This window comes from Oxyura jamaicensis, chromosome 1, assembly GCF_011077185.1.
Source record: "Oxyura jamaicensis isolate SHBP4307 breed ruddy duck chromosome 1, BPBGC_Ojam_1.0, whole genome shotgun sequence".
Classification (NCBI taxonomy): Eukaryota; Metazoa; Chordata; class Aves; order Anseriformes; family Anatidae; genus Oxyura; species Oxyura jamaicensis.
The window spans coordinates 37,612,446-37,633,371 of record NC_048893.1 but is presented as its reverse complement, the minus strand read 5'-3'; the positions used below and the strand labels follow the sequence as shown (position 1 = coordinate 37,633,371).

General features: G+C 38.8%; 1 protein-coding gene across 3 annotated transcripts in view; it reads right to left on the bottom strand.

Annotated features, from left to right (window-relative positions):
* Positions 1-20,926, bottom strand: part of CNOT2 (CCR4-NOT transcription complex subunit 2) — a 60,055-nt gene that overhangs the window by 21,468 nt on the left and 17,661 nt on the right. Inside the window, exons 2-6 of one of the 3 annotated variants that reach the window (XM_035335599.1) lie at positions 17,786-17,908; positions 16,268-16,315; positions 5,451-5,517; positions 2,020-2,167; positions 1,208-1,390 (exon numbers count right to left, since the gene is read on the bottom strand). In XM_035335599.1, the coding sequence (XP_035191490.1) occupies positions 1,208-1,390; positions 2,020-2,167; positions 5,451-5,517; positions 16,268-16,315; positions 17,786-17,896 (557 nt within the window). In that variant the 5' untranslated portion in view covers positions 17,897-17,908. Of the gene's footprint in view, positions 1-1,207; positions 1,391-2,019; positions 2,168-5,450; positions 5,518-16,267; positions 16,316-17,785; positions 17,936-20,926 lie in introns of those variants that run through there. The other 2 variants (XM_035335600.1, XM_035335605.1) reach the window with 2 other exon arrangements.

The following is a 20,926-nucleotide window of genomic DNA, read 5'->3' as shown; positions in this document are numbered from 1 at the left end:
TTGTTGTTTAAACAAGTACTTCCTATATATATATGCATAAATCTCCAAATTCAATACCCTCTTCATGTAGAGTTTTCAAATATATTACCATTTCAAACTTTTGTGATGCTCAAGTTTCAAAAATACTTTAAAATATAAAATTATCTTTTAGAATTATAATTCCCTTTGCTTTCTGCCACAGCACAGGAAAGAAAAGGCAAAATACAAAGTCTTCTCATGCTGCAAGAACACAAGCTACTACCACCAAATCTCGATTACTTTGATTGAGAGAACTTTTATGTAATGCCTGTATCATAATGCAAAGTTCCAGAACTAAACGGACTGACCAAGTTTCAGGTAACTGTGGTACTCATTTTTCTTTATCTATTTTGTAAAATACTGGATTGGGTAAGATGTAACATCTGACTGTTAGAGTGCATTGGTGCTTAGTGTAGCAGTCAGTCCACCCAGGTAGGGCCTGAAGTGAGAAAAAGGAAGAAACTGGGAGCACAGGGATCACGAGGCTGGGGAATGAAGCCTGGAAAATGGTCAGTTGTGTGAGCTGTGACTACATGCTACATAATTAGAATCAACACACTTTTTACTACAACGTAAACAAAATAAACTAAGCATAAACATACCAAGAAAACACAGTTAAAGCCCAATGACTTCTGATGCCAGAATCTTGCCCAAAGACAGCAAAAGAGTGGAAGTGACTGAAATATTTCTGCCAGCAAAGTGAATACCAAATCCTTAAATGAGTGGTAAACCGCTACTCTCCGTATTATTCCAGAATTCAAAGAAGTAAAATACAATGTCTCTATTGTGTCCAAAACAGTTAACTATTCTTCCAGAATAACTATTATTGTTAAGTAGTTATTCTGTATTACATCTTGCCTTACTTCTTCCCAAATGCGTAGATGAATAGTCTTAAAATGGAAGGATATACACAAAAATCAAGGTATGTTTCCAAAATAAACTCAGGAACACAATAGAAACATCATGTATTTTAAATAAGTAGTAGTAGAAATTCAATAGTTAGAATTTAGCTGAAAGACCTCCAAAAGCCTGTATGAGCATTAAGATCAGCTTCAAAGCTTACTACTGATTGGAACACACAAAGTAGCACTTTCAAGTTTTCTTCTAATGGATAAAAATCAGACTTTGAGAGGAGCATGAGGATGTCCATCCATGGCTGTACAGGGATGGTCTGACAAAACAGCCTTACCTGTTCACAGTAAAAGGTTGTCGAGAGGGTTGCTGCTTTGGCATACATATTATGCTTGGAGAGCTTCTGTTGGGGCTGCCTAACCCTGAACTGCTCATGCTGTTTGTCCTGCTGGGAATTCCAATGCCCTGACCAACCTGGGAGTGGTTCATCATATTCCTAGGATTCATAGGCAATATCCCCCTGAAAGAGAAAAACCATCCATAGAGATGAATCTATACAATAGTATTTGGTTACTCATTTAAATTACTAACGTAGGATGGACTTTGAGCTGTTGCAACTTAATTTATGCTTAGACCAACACAGCGTGTTTGGATTACTCTCTATAATTAACGTAGTTTGGGATTTCTTCAGAAACACCAGATGACCCATTGTGTACTAATCAAGCCCTCAGTCAGGTTCAGATAAATACTTAAGTATTATGCATATGAAAAGGTGTTACAGCTCTGTTTTAAAGAGCGCTTCAGACCTACTACCTTAATATTTTCATACAGTGTATGACATCCGTATAAAATTTTTAACCATTCATTTACCAAAAGAGCCAAAAAAAAAAACAAACAAAAACAGTCTCTTACATTCTGAAGCAGGACTTGCCAGCAAACTGTCCTTTACATACCAAAATACTGTTTTACAGTAAGCCTTATCTTACTGTTTTACAGTATGACTTACCTAACACAGACAGTGGTCAATAAAATATATATATATTTTTTTAATTTAATGAGACTAAAATAGCTGAGGCACAATATGCAGAACATTTAATAAGTGCTCTGCAGAAAGACACAATTGCAGAAACATTGGCTATCAATAAATACCTGCTCGGAGATGGAGGCGTGTGAAGTGACATTGTTGGTACCCCTGTTGTTGGCGTTACGTGGCTCGGTAATTGAGTGCCTTGTGATAAGCTGCGATTTAACTGAGGGGTATTGTTGCTCATTCCCCTCATTGGAAGGCCTAGTGCACCTATTGAAAAAAAATTCAGAGGGGTGGAGATGTATAGCAATCCGGAACAAAGTCTTAGCCATCAGGTAGGTGTGGGTGGAAACAATTTATGCTGACAACCTAAAAAAAGTGCAAAGACTGAAGGAAAGTGCAATGTAAAGCTAAGTCCTTCTTTGCGTAGTAGAAGCCCAATTATCTCACAGATAGCCCCATTTTTGTTAAACTTGAGCAATTTCAGCCTCTGAGTCACTAACAACATTTTGTTGCCTTTGAGAAGTATACTGAAGAGAACAGGGTGAGTTTTGATCTTGTTGATGAGGACATGGAGACCTACACATCATCTTTAAAAAAGCAGCATTTTGCAAATCTATAATAAAAAACAAAACTTTGAATTTTAAGTAACACTGCTTTCAGGACAACAAAATTAACCTTTCAGGAAACTTCTTTGTAAAGTTTGTTTCCTTTTGATAAGAGAACTGCAGTGTCCACGGTCAAGTTAAATTTGATTTCTTGAGGAATGAAAGCAAGTAGGAATTTAACTGCCCTCAATTAGCAATTAAAGCATACAGTAGGGCTTATTTTATTTATTTATTTAAAAAAACAAAACAAAACAAAACAAAAAAACACATTGTGATCAGGTGTATTTTCTACACAAGGATTTTGGTGCAATAAGATAAAGTTAACATTTTATTAAATATATCTATATATCCATACATATATTGTAAATCACCTTAACTCAGAAGAACAAAAAATAGCCAGTTGGCTGCTCTGACTCAAAATGTCAGAACACCTCATGAAGTTTGTCATCATTCTCACATTGCTTTTCTGTATTCATGAAGTTTCAGAGTGATGTCCAAAGACAAGAAGCAGCCATTTAGTGCAACATATCAGCAGAAACACACTTGCATATAAAATGTGAGAGCTATAAATAACAGCCCTATCACATCAGCATAAAGCTGCTGAGGTAGACTATGAATTCAAAACCTTATGTAGTAGACAAAAGGAAAGAAAAATTAGGAGGAATCAGCACTCTGATGACAGATCACCCCTTCAGAAGAGCTGAATACGCCAGCGTACGACATGATGAAGTACTAGGAATGCAAAGAACGGACAGAGCATACGCTCAGGCTATTGGTACGGACAAGGCCTGAAGGACCCCCCCGGGGGCTCAGCTCCCATCCTCGCAGCACTGCCTGCCCAGTGTTTTACCCTACAATTTGCAGCCCGAGAAGCGTGCAATGAGGAATTTTGATACCACTCAAATTTATCTCTATATGTTCAGACTAAGAGGTAGCGTGACTCACTGTAACAAGCCTCGCAAGACTTCATTAATTGCTGATTGTATCAAGGTGCTCGCTGAAAATATTTTGGCAATTTGCTGCGTCAGAATAATTTCAATGAGCGTATTATAAATAATATTTCACACTAATTAACAATTAGGTGGAATTTTAAAAATAAAATGGTAAAGAAAAAACATTCTCCGAAACTAGAGACAATACGCTGAAAAACATGATTACTGCATTTAGGTTAATTTGTCAAGCATTCACTCCAACAAAGCCAGTTTTTCACTAATAATGTTTTTTCTTGTTGTTGGATTTCTTTAGGTCAGATTTATTTTATTTTATGGATAGTACTGTTACTATATATTTATGTCTGGCAAGTAGGGGCAGTTGAAATATTCACCATTACAAAAAAAATCTTCCTTACGCTTTCTTTTTCCACATTTTTTAAATTGAGACAAGAGATCTACATGAGCTACATCCCTGACTGATTAATGAAGTGGCTTGTTTTGTGCTTAGAAAATAAGTTTTTCTATGTATTAAGTACTTTAATAAGTACTAAATATTAAATACTAAATATAGTATTATAGTATTAGTACTAAATATATATATAAATATTAAATATTAATATTTTCTTAGAAAATAACCCTTTAAATTGAGTGTTCTAAATGATCGACACCTACCAATTTAAAAGCATATGGACATGAGCAGCTTTGTTTTTCCCAAAAATATTTAATCATAAGCATTTACTCCCCCTTCTTTCTCAGTAGTTGGAAGAAACTGAACCCTGACAATATTTACTTTCTAATTTTCAGCCATGCGTGTCTCCACGTGAGATTAAGTCCTAGAACGAACATACAACTGCCTGAACAGCCAAGTTTCATGAAAAAAAAAAAGTTGCCCTTAAAAAGGATCAACAAATAACAGTGACAAACAGAATAAATCACTACTTCACAGTATCTTTAAACAGGTGAGCCTGAAAGGTTTAGCAATGCCACATTCGGGATCCAAGCCAAGATCTAAACCTGACTCCCACACTGGCCAGAAACTGACCACGTAAGGTCTCAGTAGCATAATGAAGACCACTTGGTATAATGTGGTCACCCATCAACAGCCACTGAGACAGTCAAAAATCACTATAATTATTAAACTATTTGAAGAAAGCCTAAATAAAAAATTTACCTTAGGTCATGCACCTAAGAGATAAAGCTTTTAGTTTGTCCTGATTAAAAAATCGACACACTAAAATATCCTGAAGACACTTTTCCTCAGTATCTGAGTGGGAAGCAGTTGGCTAGAAAGCTGCAAACATTCAAAAGCACAGTGATGAAAGATGTTCACAAACCTGTTTTACTTGTGTAACTCTATCTAACTCATGCGCTCTGAGTCACTCTCTGCATGTGCCCCTCTCAACTACAGGGAGGTTCAGTCCTTAACTCTGGCACTTAGGTCAGACCTAGCACTGCACACTGTGACTAACTCTCTGGATCTTCAGCAGCAACAGCATACTCAAGACTGGCAGATACAGGAAAAAAAGATCTTCAATAGATGGAAAAAAAAATGGAACAGAAGGAAACAAATCTTACTGGCATAATTCTTTGCCAAATGTGAGCTGCCAAACGTATAGACAAGACTTAATTTGCTCCTGCAGAGAATAAAATATCAGTTAGAATTTGTTTCCTTCTATTCCTTATGTGTTTTTCTGAAGTAGGCTCATTTTGGCCCAGCTCACCTTCCGTTGTTTTTTTCCAGAGTCAGTTAAATCACAGACATTCTTAATAGGATTACGGTATTTTGATATTTAACAGCTATACAGTGTCAGTACATGACACTTTGCATAATAAACACTGCAAAAAAATGGATAATAATGCAAAAATATATCTTCCAAAACAAATAACCGAAAATCACACACACTCAAGCAGACCGTGTTCACAACCACCAAAAAAGCCCAAAGAGCTACGAGCTGCCTGTCCAAAGAGCGTGAAACTAGAGCATCTAATAAAATCAATAAAAATAGTTCTTACTTTGTTGCCCGTATAAACTTGCCCCAAACTGAGACAGCTGACCTGATGTTGATGGTGATGCCAGCATCTAAAATTTAAAAGAAAGAATAAAAGGTTAAAGACACAAAGGTATCATGCTACCTTGCTCCAAAAGTTTGCAATAGCACATTCTTTTCCCAATAAAGCAAATGAAAACACCCTCTTTTTCAATCATCAGGTTTTAGAAATTCTCTAAAATATCTGCACAATAAAAACTGCAGTAGTACCTTACAAGCCAATAAAAATCGATGACTTTGAGACTAACTTGCAACAATTGGCACAGAGGAAGAAGATAGAGAAATAATTTACAAATAATGCGTATTACCAGGTATTCCCATTAAAACCTTTTTTGCCCACTCCCAGGCACCACACATGAAATGGGATTAACTACAGACTCTCAAGAGTAAGTATCTAAAAAGTAAGAGTGAGATCTAAAAATCCATGATCCATGAAGACAGACTGAGATTCGTACACTGCCAAAAAGAAGGCAACTAAGGAAGGGACATTGACACCAGTCACAGCTGTGAGAGGAAAAGAATGAACTACTCCTCATGCTGCTGCAGAAGTGGGATGCATTAATAGATCTGAGGAACAGGAGATTCAGGAAAAGAAAAAAAGAAGAAAAAAAAAGATAAAACACTTTGCAATCTTAAGGACAGTTAAGCATTAGAACAGATTACACAGCTTCCTTCAGCAAGCTTCCATTCCAGGATACATATATTTATAAATATATTATAGAAACAATATATGTATAATATATATATATATAAAACAAACAAACAAAAACAGGAATACTTGGATTCTTCCAGGTAATGGGATTTCAACCTTTCTCAACTTGAGAGTAAAAAATTCCAATCAAAATTACTTTTACTGTGATGAACTGCAAAGGGTTTTGTTAACCTAAACTAGACAGATGTAAAGCTCAAACAAACCTTAGAAACTGAATCTGTAAGCCAGCTGTCTATACCTGAGTCAAATCTAGATGGCAGAAATGAGAAGTAAAACTTGCAGGGTAGACACCAAATATCAGGAGTGGTTTTGATGTTTATAAGTTCCATAAAGATTTTCTGAATACATACACAAGGTATGAGAGGAAAAATTACAGCAGAAGAATTACTATAAACTGTCAGAAAATATATTGGAAGCACTACCTCAAACTTCTACACAGTCACATGTATTTTGAGCACTGCGCACACATTTTGTGGGAATCAACCACAGCCACGTGCACACACGCTTGCATACCTAAGAGGACTGAACTACTAAGACAAAAACTTTCTGCAGAAAAAAAATCAAAATACATGCCAGTCTGCAGCTAAGTTCTTCCTTCTTCGTGAAAGGCTGCCTGCAGGCCTAACATACATACTGTATGCATTTCTAATTGGAGTCAGCCTTGATTAAAACACCTGATTCTGTGTACCAGTTGCCCATTAGTGAGTGCAATATGATTGTCGCGCCCCTGGAGCATCTCTTCCAGCTCACGCTGCTCCCGAAGGAATCAAACGGATTCACACCACGGCTGCACTGTGACACGAACCGAGGCATGGTGAAATGGGGACACATGGGAGACAGGATCCAAAAGCACACTCCCCACCCAAGCTACCAAACTCACACGTTAAACACTGATAAAACAAGCTGTTACACCAGTTTTACTTCTGCTTTCCTTTCTTAAAACACTTAGAAAAAAACACAGTAACATTTGACAGGTTGGAAAAGCCTGGAATGTGCTTCAAGGGATGGCAAATTCTAATTCCATGGAAAAAGTAAGTTTGACACATCTCAAAAAACAGATTGACCAAAAATACCACAACCCAACAGCTGATCAGGCACCGAGACACAAGCAGCAGACCAAATTACTACCAGCTTTTGGATAGATAAGCAAAACAGTTAGACCAAAAAGAAAATCCCGCAAGAATGGCTGCTTAGGTTATTCCAAACTTGCTGTGATAGCATGATATAATAAGCAGAAGATGGTACAAATCTCAGCATAAAAATCTTGTATTTATAACATCAGCTGGCATACATAAAGAAAAATAATCACAGACCTAGGAGGTACTAAATTATTTGAAAAAGAGAAAAATAATATCTCATCTCTTCTATACTGAGTACTATTTTTTTTTGAAACCAGTTAAAAGAAAAGGAATGGCAAATAACATTTAATGAACAATGCTTATAACAAATTGGATTTTCTTTTGAAACACTGCAAAGTAGGTCACATGCATCGTGCCATTTGCTGTTATAGGAAAAGTGAAATTCAAAATGACTCGTGGAGAAACCCTTATGGAAGGCCAGAATAAAGGCCAAGTATCAAATTCAGCAAGTCTAGCAACTAGTTTTAAAGTCACGTTATCCTCCATGTCCTAGGTATATTAATCCTCCAGAAGAAAGAAGAAATACAGCGGATCCCTTCCAGGCTGATTAAATGCAGCACTTCTCACATCTCAGGGAGAAGGAACCTGCTGTATGGGTATCTCTCTCAGCCTGTCTCTAGTTTGTTCCGTAATATGCCAAATCAGTGTCAAACACTTTTTTCAGTCATAGCTAAGGTAGGAGCAGATTAAAATCATCTTGTTTCTTTGTAACTTCCATCACTCAGGTCAACAACAAAACAACTAGGTTAGCCAAAATGCGGAGCTCTGCTATCAGGACCTTTATTTGCACACACAGCCTCTGGGCTGCTATTACAGCCTACTTGAACTTGGCTACCAAGGATAATGAAGAATTGAGGTGAATGCTATTAGTGCCACTAAAAACATTTCTTCCAGCACCATTATTTTAACCGCTTGTGGGCTAATGGCCTCACGATACACACAATACAACAATTCTTCAAGAGTGTACTTCAAAGGTGGTTCTAAGTCACTTCTGAATTTCTTTTAATCTATAAAAACCAAAAGGCACCATAACCTTACCAGAAACTGAAGCTGTCTAACCCTTAGGGTCACTAAAGAGCTTACCAAGTGCAGGACAGGCTTTCAAACTTTACCCGATAATGTCCATATTTTAGGAAGAAATGCTCAAAATTGCATATTATTTAACAACTTTTAAAGAAAAATCCTAACCAAATTAGTGAAATCACATCAATGAACAGCAAACCCTGGCAGTACGCATCCAACAAGCTCCTGACACCGATGGCTTTTGCCACACACGTACAGACAACTAACTGCTCTTCGGGCTTCGGCATTTCAGTGTCATCAATCCGCCGGTGGCTAAAGGCTCCAAGAACCAGCTGCGAAATACCACAGCGTTTTTGCTTCCCTTCTGCTTCAGGATGATTTAACTAACCAAGCTATTTCAATTGGGTTTCCCCTACACGTTGTTAGGTGTCAGAGGAAGCCTAAGACTTGCATCCCCCAGAGGGAAAGGAGACAACTCCGCAGGCAGTACCTGGTGTAACAGCGTTTTGCTCTCGCAGCACTGCAGGCCCAGCACCCGCCAGTGCTGGCAGGCTGCTGGAGTGAGCTGCTGCTAACCAGCTAACACGAGACCACCGCTTTACTCACAAGTCTCAGATGGCCCCAGTGCAGTTCTGACCATGTATGAATCTGCCTCTAAACTCGAATCACCTGATGATCCAAGGAGATGGCCCAGTTTTTCTGGGCTGGCCCATATCAGAAATCAGTAAGGCGTAACATACTATCGGGCAATTTCCTACCTCTAGTGATGAAGATTTTACTTGTAACTGCTTTCCTTAAGCCTCGATGGGTTTCCTGCAGCAAATTTATCTAGGAGCGTCAGCAATCCTGAAAAAATTGCTTGAATTTGCCAGAACTGGGAAAAAACTGCTGCATTTTCAAACTTACTTAGGAGACAAGCAAGCACGGGCTGCAGCCTCCCGGGAAGCTGGGTGGGAGGAGGCTCAGCACCGGCAGCGCTGGCTTACAGGGTTTCCACCTCCCTCCTGTGCTGCAGCATCCTGCCTCCTCCAAGCCGCCTGCCACCCCACCGCAGGGACAGCTGGCTGTCACCATACCTGCCGTGGCAGCACACCGTGGCACGAAGAAAACTTCGGCAGAGGAACACTCCTGCAAAGGGCACTGTGTTATGCAGTTACAGCCTAAAGCTGCTTTAACACAAAGCCAACCTCAGTCTGACTCTAGAAATTCAGTTCCTAAAAGCCAAAACATGTTAGAATAAGCAAGTGTGTGAATAATATCTGGCTTGATAAATGATGGCTTTCTCACAGGTGCAAGCATCAGCATAATTTTGTATTTGCACTACTTTATTTCTGGTATCTGCCATCTGTGCTGCACTATTTAATAATAAAACAGCTGACCCTCAGCCTCAAAAGGAGAAAGTGTTATAGTGACGCTAAAAAAAATACCCAACCCAACAAATAACCGATAAAAATGTGATTTTACATGCTCTTCTAGTTTAATATTTAGAATTATTATCTGTCCTCCTCTATATTGCAAACTGTTTTTTAATAGTGTTCACAAAACTCACACGTTACAAGAAAATATTTCTAAACCTCAAAATCAGACAACAAGGAGTAAACTTTGAAAGCCTGGTAACTGGAGGGAATTATTCTTAAGTGAAAATTTTACTGATATCCATTACTTGTGAAATATAAAACCAAACACAATAGCAAGAAAATACATGAAATTGTATTCAGTCTTCCAGATTTCATCATTTAAGGTTGTGGTCTCCTGCCTCTGGTGGTGCTTGGGTAGCACAGAGTCAGGAACACACAGTAAGCGCCACCTTTTGCATTACAGTCCTCTGCAAGTTTTTCTCTTGTTGGCAGCTATATCTGAAGGTCTCAAAAGCAGGATATTGCCTTTGTGTGACAATGACATTATTGTCATTAATTGTTAATGACAGAGGTTAACACGACTATTAAAGTATAAGTTTAGAAACAAATTCTCTGTGTAAGACATTCAGTCTGATGTTGCAGTGCATTAATGAGCCAAGAGATTACTAAAAACTTGCTGAAAGCTGCTACCAAAAAAAATGCCGTAAGCCATTAAGAACTAGGACAACCAGCAAATATTTTATTCTAATCAAATATCCAGTTGCATACTAAAAGCTAAAACCAACCAAACAAAAAACCACCACCACCCCTCCCACACTGAGAATATGAAACACCACTATTACAATGCAATCTGTTCCGTGAACTGAATCTTTGTCTTAAGAGACCAGAACTTTTCCCTCTTAGAAGAGACGTGATTTAATGCATGGACGTAATCCGGTCCAAATGCTAATACTGACACGTGAAACCTATCTTATATTGTTGATTTAAGTGAAGATATAATAAAATATAACTTTTAGATAAAGTACAGAAAACACCTACCACAGTGATTTAGCTCTGTGAAGAATTAAATGCAAACTCAGCAGTATAGAATTAGTGCTACAATCATCAACAGTGAAATTAATTTCTTTGTGACAATTTCAGATTGTAAATTAACTGATTTGAAATAAGCTAACTCAGATATATATACTTCTTGCAAACCGTCAGGATATGTAAATCTATCTTTTTTAACTAAATTAGCCTATATGTTAATTGGTTTGATAACCCCATCCAAATACTAATGTGGAAGTGAAACAGAAAAAGAGCATTTTGCATTCTGAACTTAAGTTATGGCATATGAAGTTCAGACAGAAATGCAAGCTATAAGCAGAATGATGATGGATTCTGAAAAGGTACGCTGCATTAAAACTAAAAACAAACAAGTTGAGGGACTTTCTCCTATCTCATCCCATGGAAGCCATTCCAATTGTTTTCAACTTAGGACACTGCAACTTTAATCGGTTTAAAATGTGTTTTGTTAAAATACATTATGCACCCACTACAAGATGCCAGGTATGTCAATCATTCTTTGGGACGGTAAAACGCAAGCCCATTGCTTTGCACCTCACACTTCAAGGAATCCACCTCACAAAGCAAACACGGCAAACAACCCCCCTATTCAGTCACACCCACAAGTACGTTTACATGCAATATAATGCATATAAAAATACTCATTTTCCATTTATAATAGAAGACATTAATTTTCTTCTAAAATAAGCCTTTCTTTTTCTTCCATCCACAAATGGATCAAAGCTATTCTGAATATGAAAGTCATCTTCACATAAACTAGCTCAATTACACCCGCCAGCACTAGCTTCAGTGCTTCGACTGCTCCTTCTGACACGAGAGGATTCCACGGGAATTTTTAAACACAACAACTCTAAGTGCAGCATCTGAAGTTGAATTATGGCTGACTAAGCTAACAAATTCTCATGCAATGACTAAGGCAAATGCCAAGCAAGATGCCTTTGCGAAAAAAGACACCACAGGATTCCTCAAAATCCTAAAGAATAGCAGGAAAAAGTCCATAGTCAAGCTGGAACGTGGTGTGTTCAGCAACCCTAAATCAAAGATGTCTCCAGAAGAGCGATTAAACCCTTCCACATTTAGTTTCCCAAATCTAGCAAGATTCTGGATCTCAATCTCCATGGTAACCTTAGTCTTGTTTCAGTGCTTTCACCTATTGTAAAAGTACCACACAATTATATGGCTGTGTTTTTGACAACACCGTAAGTTACATAAAGGCTCTACAAGTTACTTTAAAGGAAGTCTGCAGGAAAAGGCTTTGACAAAGTCTTCTGACCACCCCTTGGTAATATTGTCCTCTCCATTACAAGACCACAACACCAGCATCTCCCTTCATGCCACTGGGTCTGCAATTGTCTCATAGCAGAGGAACACCTGAATTTAATCCATGGTGAACATGCTTCTGCTACACAAGGAGGAAAGAATCCCCTGGAAAGCAGGTCCCCAGAATCAATAACCCATTTCACCATGCTCAGTATCCAAATCTGAGGGCTTCCTACTTCAGGGAAGGTTGTGTCACGGAACCATATTAATACTTGCAATGAGCCAAATATAATCTGCAGGCTTGACGTTACTTGCTCCAATTGTTAAAATATATTTCATTTCACAAGAAGCCACGTTTTGAAAGAATTGAGCTGCAAAAGAACATCGGGTCTCAATTGAGAAAGTCTAGAACCAGTTAAAACATTAAGAATTTTTATTTTTTACACAAGAGGATAAGCTCACCAAACTTACTCATTGGAAGTGCAAATCAGAATTATTACTACACTGCTATGAGCCCTTTATCATCTGTTGAGCAATTAGGAGAAAAAATGATCAAGAAAGCACTGGGAGAAGAAACAGGAAAAGCATTCACTGCAAAAAATCTAACTTTTCTCAGTTTGTGCAGACCTTCATTAAAAGGCATGACTGTGCACAATCAGACTTGTACCTGCAATTAAGAGCAAAAGAAGATACTTTTTGACATAAAGCATACTTTAGTTTCAGCACTCCTTACCACAGGAAGAGGTGGTTGATAAAATCGCTTCAAATGCGAATGGTCAAATCAACGGAAGATAAATCTACGGCAGCTCTTTGCAGGTAAGCTGCCACTTCCTTTTCACAAGTCCCTGAGCTGCCAGACTGAAGGCTGCACGTACTTTCCAGGGAAAAATGCTGCCCTGTTCTTATATTCTTCATCAGGCATCCTCAATGGATTGGACCAGGCTGGTCAAACCCTGCAGGTGCCCCTTCTTGCATTCTCATACATGAGAAATCAAAGAAATTCACATCGAATGGGTCCCAAGTTTATTGTTATTTGTCCCCTTGTTTGAGGGCATTAGGTTCAAAAGTATATGAAGCCTCTGAATTACCAATTTCTATCATTATCACACTATCCAAGTAAAAATACGAGGGCCCTGTCCTTAAAATGATCTTACTGAGTACAGAGAGACAGCTTAATTAGCTGTGCAAACTTGGCCACAAATAAGCTCTGTAATTATTTTGTGGGCACAGCATGCTCCTTCTTGGCAATTCAAGTTACAGTACCATGTTTGCTTCAAGCCAAGTCTTAAAATGTTTTCTTAAACTGTTTTATTTTATACAAGTCCAATAAAATATGCAATTTCTTTGGCAAAGGATTTTTGACCTGGTTATCACATGCTAAGTGCAGCAGAATTCAAAGAATGAGCATTCATGGCTATACTGTGTTCCACTTGCCTACTTATCACAGCAAGGCTGTGATGACTCATGGCAAAGCCACCCAGAAAAGTGGCTTTTTAGTAAAGAGGAAGTGTTAGATAGCTTGAATAAAATCTAAGGAACCGCTCTTTTGTTCTCAAAACAATAGACCCTTGCAGCACCCATATGATTTTAGAAGCAAATGTGTAGATAAGCAACATGCGACTTTTCCATTTCAAATAGCATATAAATCCCGACTGTCTAGAACAGTATTCCCTAGTGTAAAAAGGCAAATTAGGAGAAAGCTTTTCACTTTTAGCTTGAATAAAGCTCTGAAATAAAAATATCTGCTAAACTATTTGCTGCTACTTGTTGGCACTTGTCGGCACTTGTCAGAAATCTTCGAAATTTAAGATGAGTTTAGAAGCCTTTACTTAGTTTACTTTACCTTCAGGTAAAGAAAATTCTTTTAAAAACTGAATTAGCCAAAGCAACAAGTCACAAGAATACCAAATCAGTAAGTGCCATAAAAAAAATTATTACTAAAAGGCATAAAATGCTTTTTCACATCTTTTCCAGACAGCTTCCTAGTGTTTTGTCTGTCCTAGCAAGTGAAGAACTATTTCATAGCACAATTTGAAAAAAATAAAAATCTCTAACCTGAGGAGTTCTTTCTATCTTGTTTTAACACTGAAAAACTCCCAATCCTGTAAAATTGTGTGCAAGGCATCACTGTAGTCAATCTGAAGACAATGCCACTTCACAAGAAAAAAGACTAATGTCAAAAGTAAAGTGAAGAATAGGCTTCAACCTTTATGCAAAAAAAAATATATACCTGCAATAATAGTCATAGAATATCCTGAGTTGGAAGGGACCCACACAGATCATTGAGTCCAACTCCTGGCCCCACACAGGATCATCCAAAAATCAGACCCTACATCTGAAAGCACTGTCCAAACACTTCTTGATCTCCATCAGGCTCAGTGCCATGACCGCTGCTCTGGGCAGCCTGTCCCGGTGCCCGAGCACACTCTGGGTGCAGAACCTTTCCCTAACCCCCAGCCTGACCCTCCCCTGTCCCAGCTCCATGCCGTTCCCTGGGGTCCTGTCGCTGTCCCCAGAGAGCAGAGCTCAGTGCCTGCCCCTCCGCTCCCCTCGTGAGGGAGCTGCAGGCCGCCATGAGGCCTCCCCTCAGCCTGCTCGTCCCTGGGTTTGCTCAGCCCAGAGCACTCAGCTGCTCCTCGTGTCTTGTCATCTAGACCCTTCCACAGCTTTGCAGCCCTCCTTTGGACACCCTCTAATAGTTTTATGTCCTTCTTATGCTGTGGCACCCAAAACTGCACACAATACTCGAGTCACAGAATCATTAAGGTTGGAAAAGACCTCCAAGATCATCTGGTCCAACCACTCTTATTCTACTCAAAATATGAGGAAGGTTTCAGTATGTTCCTCCCCTTTAGATTCACACATGTAACACAGTAATAGCTCCTTGGAAAGCAGTAACTTTAACAGTGTCTGAATTCGTCACTTTAATAAAGTTACACAAAGTAAAAAATAGACCACCACCTAATCACTTCAATGGCAAATTCCCACCAAGTTTTAGCCCTTCCCAAAGAGCAGTATTTAAGGAGGCCACACACAATGAGCTTGCCTCAGAGCTACTCTCTTTCTGGTTGAAGAGCTCTACAGGATACATGAAGCATGTATTGATCCGAGATTCATATGTATAGATGATACACTGGAGGAAAAAAAAATCAAATTCATTTTCTACAGACTTGTATCTAAAACCTGTAGTACATTATATAAAGTTTTACCTGCTCTGAGTAAAGACACACAAGACACTGAAGATGAAAAGACGTGGAATAATTTAAACTGCAAAAAACTGCATCATGTTTAGGCAACTCTACTGCAAAAAAGACAGTGTAGTTTTTCAATTACTGTTGCAAACAGATGGTGTGTGCTAGGTTTTAGTCTTTTTATTGCCAGTTGCATTTTCTGAATATAAAAAGTGATCATTGGCTCATTTGCCCCAAACTTCCTCTACGTTTTTTTCTCCCACATTTCAATATACTCTATTTCAACGTAAGTGTCAAGTTATACTGAAAAATGTTTCAAGATCTAGAATATTGGAAGGTTTTCCCACCAGGTGTTCATAACTCCGGATCCAGGCTCTGAACATGATCCTTTATTAGTTTACTCATTGCAAATTCTGAGAACACTTATTTTTGTCTATCAGTAGTAAGTGTTATCCAAATAACAACACAATCAATATATTTATTGTGCCTTCATACACAGAACACCATCTTTCGTAAAACTCCAGTTGAAAAAGTATTTAAAAGTGTGGTTAATTTTAGTTGGAAAAAGATTTCAAAGCTGCAAAATTGGTGGGACATCATCAAGAAAAGACATTTGCAGATGTTTTTAACTGTTGTGAGCCATGTGAGCCACCAAAAGAACAAGTAGTACATAAAATACATCTAAGCTGTACATAAGTGATCAAAGGTGTACAAGACAGTCTCAATATCACCACCACATATTTATTTTGATCAACTTTTTAAAAAGCCATTACAAGAGCATATAATACTTTAAGATTTTATAAGCATAAACTCGAAGTTGTAATGGTCAATAGCAAAGCTACACAGAAAAAAAAAAACTCTTAACAATGATTTGGAAATGAAACTTTGAAAGGCTTTTGCACAAATCACTCTTCCATTTCCTGTTGGTACGCCATCACTCTTCTCTGCCAACTACAGCAGCTTCTATGCCCCATTTTGTCCACTTCTCCCACAAGCTTTCAGGATTTCTCATTCCTGGTGACTGGAACACCCACCTTCCTTCTCTTGAAGTCCCATCCTAAGATCCACTTCTGCAACATTGCCTACAGAAAGAGTAGGCAACTAAAACACTCATTCACCATGTCAACAATGTGCCAAGCATCAGCCTTCACCGTGCAGACCGTGTGTCATGGTGTCTCACTTTCCCTTTCTCACCACATCTTAACGATTTCTCCCTAAATGTATTAAATCTAGAATAATATAATACATAATAATATCTGAGAAGCACTTTGAAGTAATAGCATCTAATAACATCTATGGTTTCTGAGAGTACTGGTTGCACCGTTAGGTAACGTGCAGGAAGAAAACTATGTTCAACACTACAAATATTCCACTGTGTGTCTGCATGCATCTGTGGTACATGCACATACATAACTGAAACAAGTTTAAAGAAAATTAAGTTAGATACACTACTCTTTTCTGTGTGTCAGTCATTTGCTAGCTCACCTGAAGTTTCTTAAACTCACCAGAATAGCTTAGGAAACATAATTGGAATGCTTCATTTAAGCATTTTTTGCACACCCATTTCAAAAAAAAGAAAAAAGAAAAAAAAGAGAAAAAAAGAAAAAAAAGAGAAAAAAGAGAAAAAAAAGAAAAAAAAGAAAAAAAGAAAAAAAAGCCTTGGCTCTAAACCTATTTCATCCTATCCTTGAAAAGCTAGGATAATTTAAACTAAACATTTCCTACAGGCTGTTTATAAAGTTTACACAGGTCAAGGTCTATCAGGACTATGTTCAGTTTGCTATTAAACCTTACGTATTTCTGGACAGCCATGGAAGCAGACTTAAAGCAATGACACCCTTTATAAAATCTGAAGGGAAAGGCTTATTTTTTTTAAAAAAAATTATAAAAGAAAAACCAATATTTATGTTGCTTACAGATGCTAAATGCACACCTGCCTGGCCACGGTATTACTGACCTTCAGGTGACATGAACGTTAAGTCATGCTTTCAGTCTTTTTCTCCTATATATTCCCACAAGCCACTCTACATAAAATGGAAATACTTCACTGGCTTATTTATTTGCTCTAATAATAAATAGCTTAAGTAATGCCAATGCAGTTCTAACATACAACAATGTACTATGTTTGCGTAATGCAAAGATGTTTAAGAACAACTGTTTTTGTAACTTTGTACCATTAAAACGTGAGACATGCCTAACTTAGACTACTTGAGCAGACAAACAAGCTGCGCAAGGCATCGTCAGAAACAACAAAGAGTTGAAAATGGAAAATGAAAAAAACAGAACAAAAACACTTTAGAAAACATGTAAGCACTAGATATAAACAATGATCCAATTTAAGTTACAAATACAATTCTTAAAGGTGAAAAAAATAAAACCTGGGCTACACTATGATGAAGCTTTAGATGTGTAATACACTAAAATGAAATCACTTGCCACTGAAAGCAGTCATTCATGACTTAAAACTTGATGAAGCCCTTCCTCACATATATTTCATGTGCTTTAAACTACTTCGCTATTAAAAGGTGAAAAACAATCTAAATGCGACTTACATCTTTTTCTGACCGATGTGGGAACATCGATGATTGGCTGTAGTACATGTTTTCATCATGGTAGTCACCATCAACCCCCTCTACAAACTTCTTCCTTGAAGCACCAAACATGCTGTTTGTCACCTAAAGAATAAGAGAACAAGAGTCTGTTACATATGGTTTGGTTTGCTACATACTTGAATATTACACATTTTGAGTACATGTATGTAAGGATCGTTCAGAAATTGCTTCCAGAAATTTGAAAATTCCTCTAAAAATCTTTTCTGTATATTGCCAGCGTAATGGCTAGTCCATCTGGGATTTTCTTCTGACAGAGACATCTATTTCAGAAGGGACTGGGGTGGGGAGAGGGGACGGGGTTTGGTTTTGGAAGGGGTGTTGGTTTGTCCCACGGCCTTTCACTGAGGTTTACTGAAAGTTACAGAACGTCGTAACATGCCAGCAAGAAGAAAATTGAGGGATGTTCTTTAGAGCTCAGCCACCTTAAAAAAAAGCAAAATAAAAGTAACAAAAAGGACAAAACAAAGAATCCATGGAATCACTGCCATGTCTCAACACCACAACTTTGTAGAGAACAAAAATCTTTGTTTGACCCTGCCATCAGATCTATGATGAAGTAAGAGTGAGTTGGGCTTAACCACACTTAACAGTGACATCAAGATTGGCAAAATTACTGCATCCATCCATAAAAGCGAAAACACACTAGATGTTATTTTGCCCTTACTCCCAGAGGCACGCACATACACAGCTGCTAAGTCAGGAACTTGAAACTGAAGAAACAGCAACCACGCAGCTGTTCACAGAGCCGTAATTCATGAGAAGATTTCATCCCACAGTAAGGTCATACAATGTCGCTACAGGACCTGCTACATAACAGTGCATATTTATGCACCTGACTTTTTATTTATGTAAAAACACGCACTGCTGTCAAATTGCTAATCCGTCTGGCGACAAAACACTAAGAGCACCGTGCAGATGTTCAAAGCACCTGAACGACGCATACAGGCCAGCACCGTGTGGCTGGCCCCGTTTCTTGTAGGGTACGGAAGACTGGAGAGAGCACAACGAACAGGAGGCAAACACGGACTGCTGTGCACCTCCACGCGGATCTTTAACATCTTGTGAGAGAAGAAAGGTAAATTGCAGTTAGCTTACGAAACGCTCTGAGCCGTAAGATTCACTATCACTACTGACAGCATCGGCTAAACTTGAAAAACACAAGACCTTAAAAGTGTCCTTTTGCACCACCTTGGGCTCATGCCTGACATGGACCGAATTTCAAAACATTTTTCTGGTCAGCTGCAACAGGAGTTACTTCCAGCTCAAAATCCTCTTATCCTTACTGCCACAAATTTACTCCGCTGTTCCTCGCAGAGCGTGGCTTATTCAAATTTCACTGACTAAGATTTCTAGGCAGTGTTTGATAACAGGAGCGCTCCTACACTATTAACAACTTATCCCCGCGATTTCAGAGTCACAGCACTTCTGAGTAAGCGCAAACACTTCAGATGCATGCAGTGTGGCTGTGATCACAGAGATTCTCTAAATCGTTCAGCTAAACAAGAGCCTATTCCACTATTCCTACACCAGATTTTCAGTTATTTAGACTAGTGATGTCTCCAGAAAAAATATGTAATATATTAAACACATGTAAAGGCAAGTAAAGGTACCGTGCATCTTCTCCAGATGGAACTTGCACATTTTTGTCAACACCATAAAATACAAATGTGAAGTCCCAAACTGCTTGAATGTATCCAGCTGACTTTCACACTTATAGGGAAGCTTTCATTACACTATAAGCATATCCCACTATGCTGATCCCCTTACAATGCAATTATCACCTACCAGCTGGAATGGAGCATTTAACAGGCTAAGGGGATTATCTTGTCCTTTGCTCTGCCTGAGTAAAGTGCGGAGAGAAGAGTAGCTGGCTTTCACCACCGTAAGAACGATAATGAAATGTTTTGGTGAAGCTATCCCCTAGCAATGATGAGAAGCTCAGCTTATCAGCCAACTACAGCTTTTGAAAAGGTAAAAATGCGGGTTCGCACAAGTCCCTACGAATTTTCCAGTACTCTTAACAATACCTGGGATAAGAGATTTTTTTTTTTTTTTGCCAAGTAGCCTTCTCTTGTAAATACATCCTTTCATCATAAAAAATGTACTTATATTTTTTGTATTGTGTATTTTATTTTTGTATTATTTTGTTTATTTTTGTATTGTGTATTTTAAAACTTGTGACTGAAAGCAAGTCACTGAAGCATACACCCTAAGGTACAACCAAAATGCATAACTGCGAAGAACAGTACAGGAGTTATACATGGGGAAACAAGAACTGTCTTTGCCCCTGTACAGCTTCTGGTCTCATTTCTGCAGAGGTTTGCACATGGCTGGCTACACACAGTAAAGATTTCTGAGTCAGTGGGTAAGGTCAGAGAGCTTTGAGTCTCAAAATATGCTTAAAGCTGCCACAAGAAAGCTGGTATGCCAGCAGATGAAGTCTACAAGTTGAAAAGCTGGGAGATGTTGTAACACTCTGCCCCAAATTAAAAATGTCTGAATGATTATGGTCCATACTGATAATTGTATAAGAAAGTGGCCCAAAAACTAATCAAGATTATGCCCAGAAGACTGATGGAACACACTGATACTAACATGGAGTCTTCCACGTGCATGGTTATTAAAAGAGAAGAAAGCTTTTAACAGATAGATTAAATACCGCTGGTTTTATTGGCGACCCCTACTTCTACTAACCCAGGCACCCTGACAAACGGCAGAGAGCAGAGCAATGTTACTAGGATGCATCTGAGGGGACGGGGGAAGCCCAAAGGAACCCTGCCCGCAACACTGCGCTGCAGCCGGCTGCTCTGGAGTCCTTCAAACACCAGGTAAGACCCCTAACTTTTTGAGGGCACCAGCGGCCCTTTTGTAAGTGATCACGTTGTTCAAGGCTGCCAGGTGCAGTGGCTGTGCACGGGCCTCGAGCTGCTCCCGCTATTCCTGGGACGTGGCACAGCACAGCCAGCCCTCCAGCAGCACCCAGGGTCCCAGGCTGATGCTGCAGCTGCCACACGCACCCCGCTTAACTGGGGCTTGCTTGTAGGCGAGGGCTAACAGCCCATCTATCTGCCTCCCAGGAGC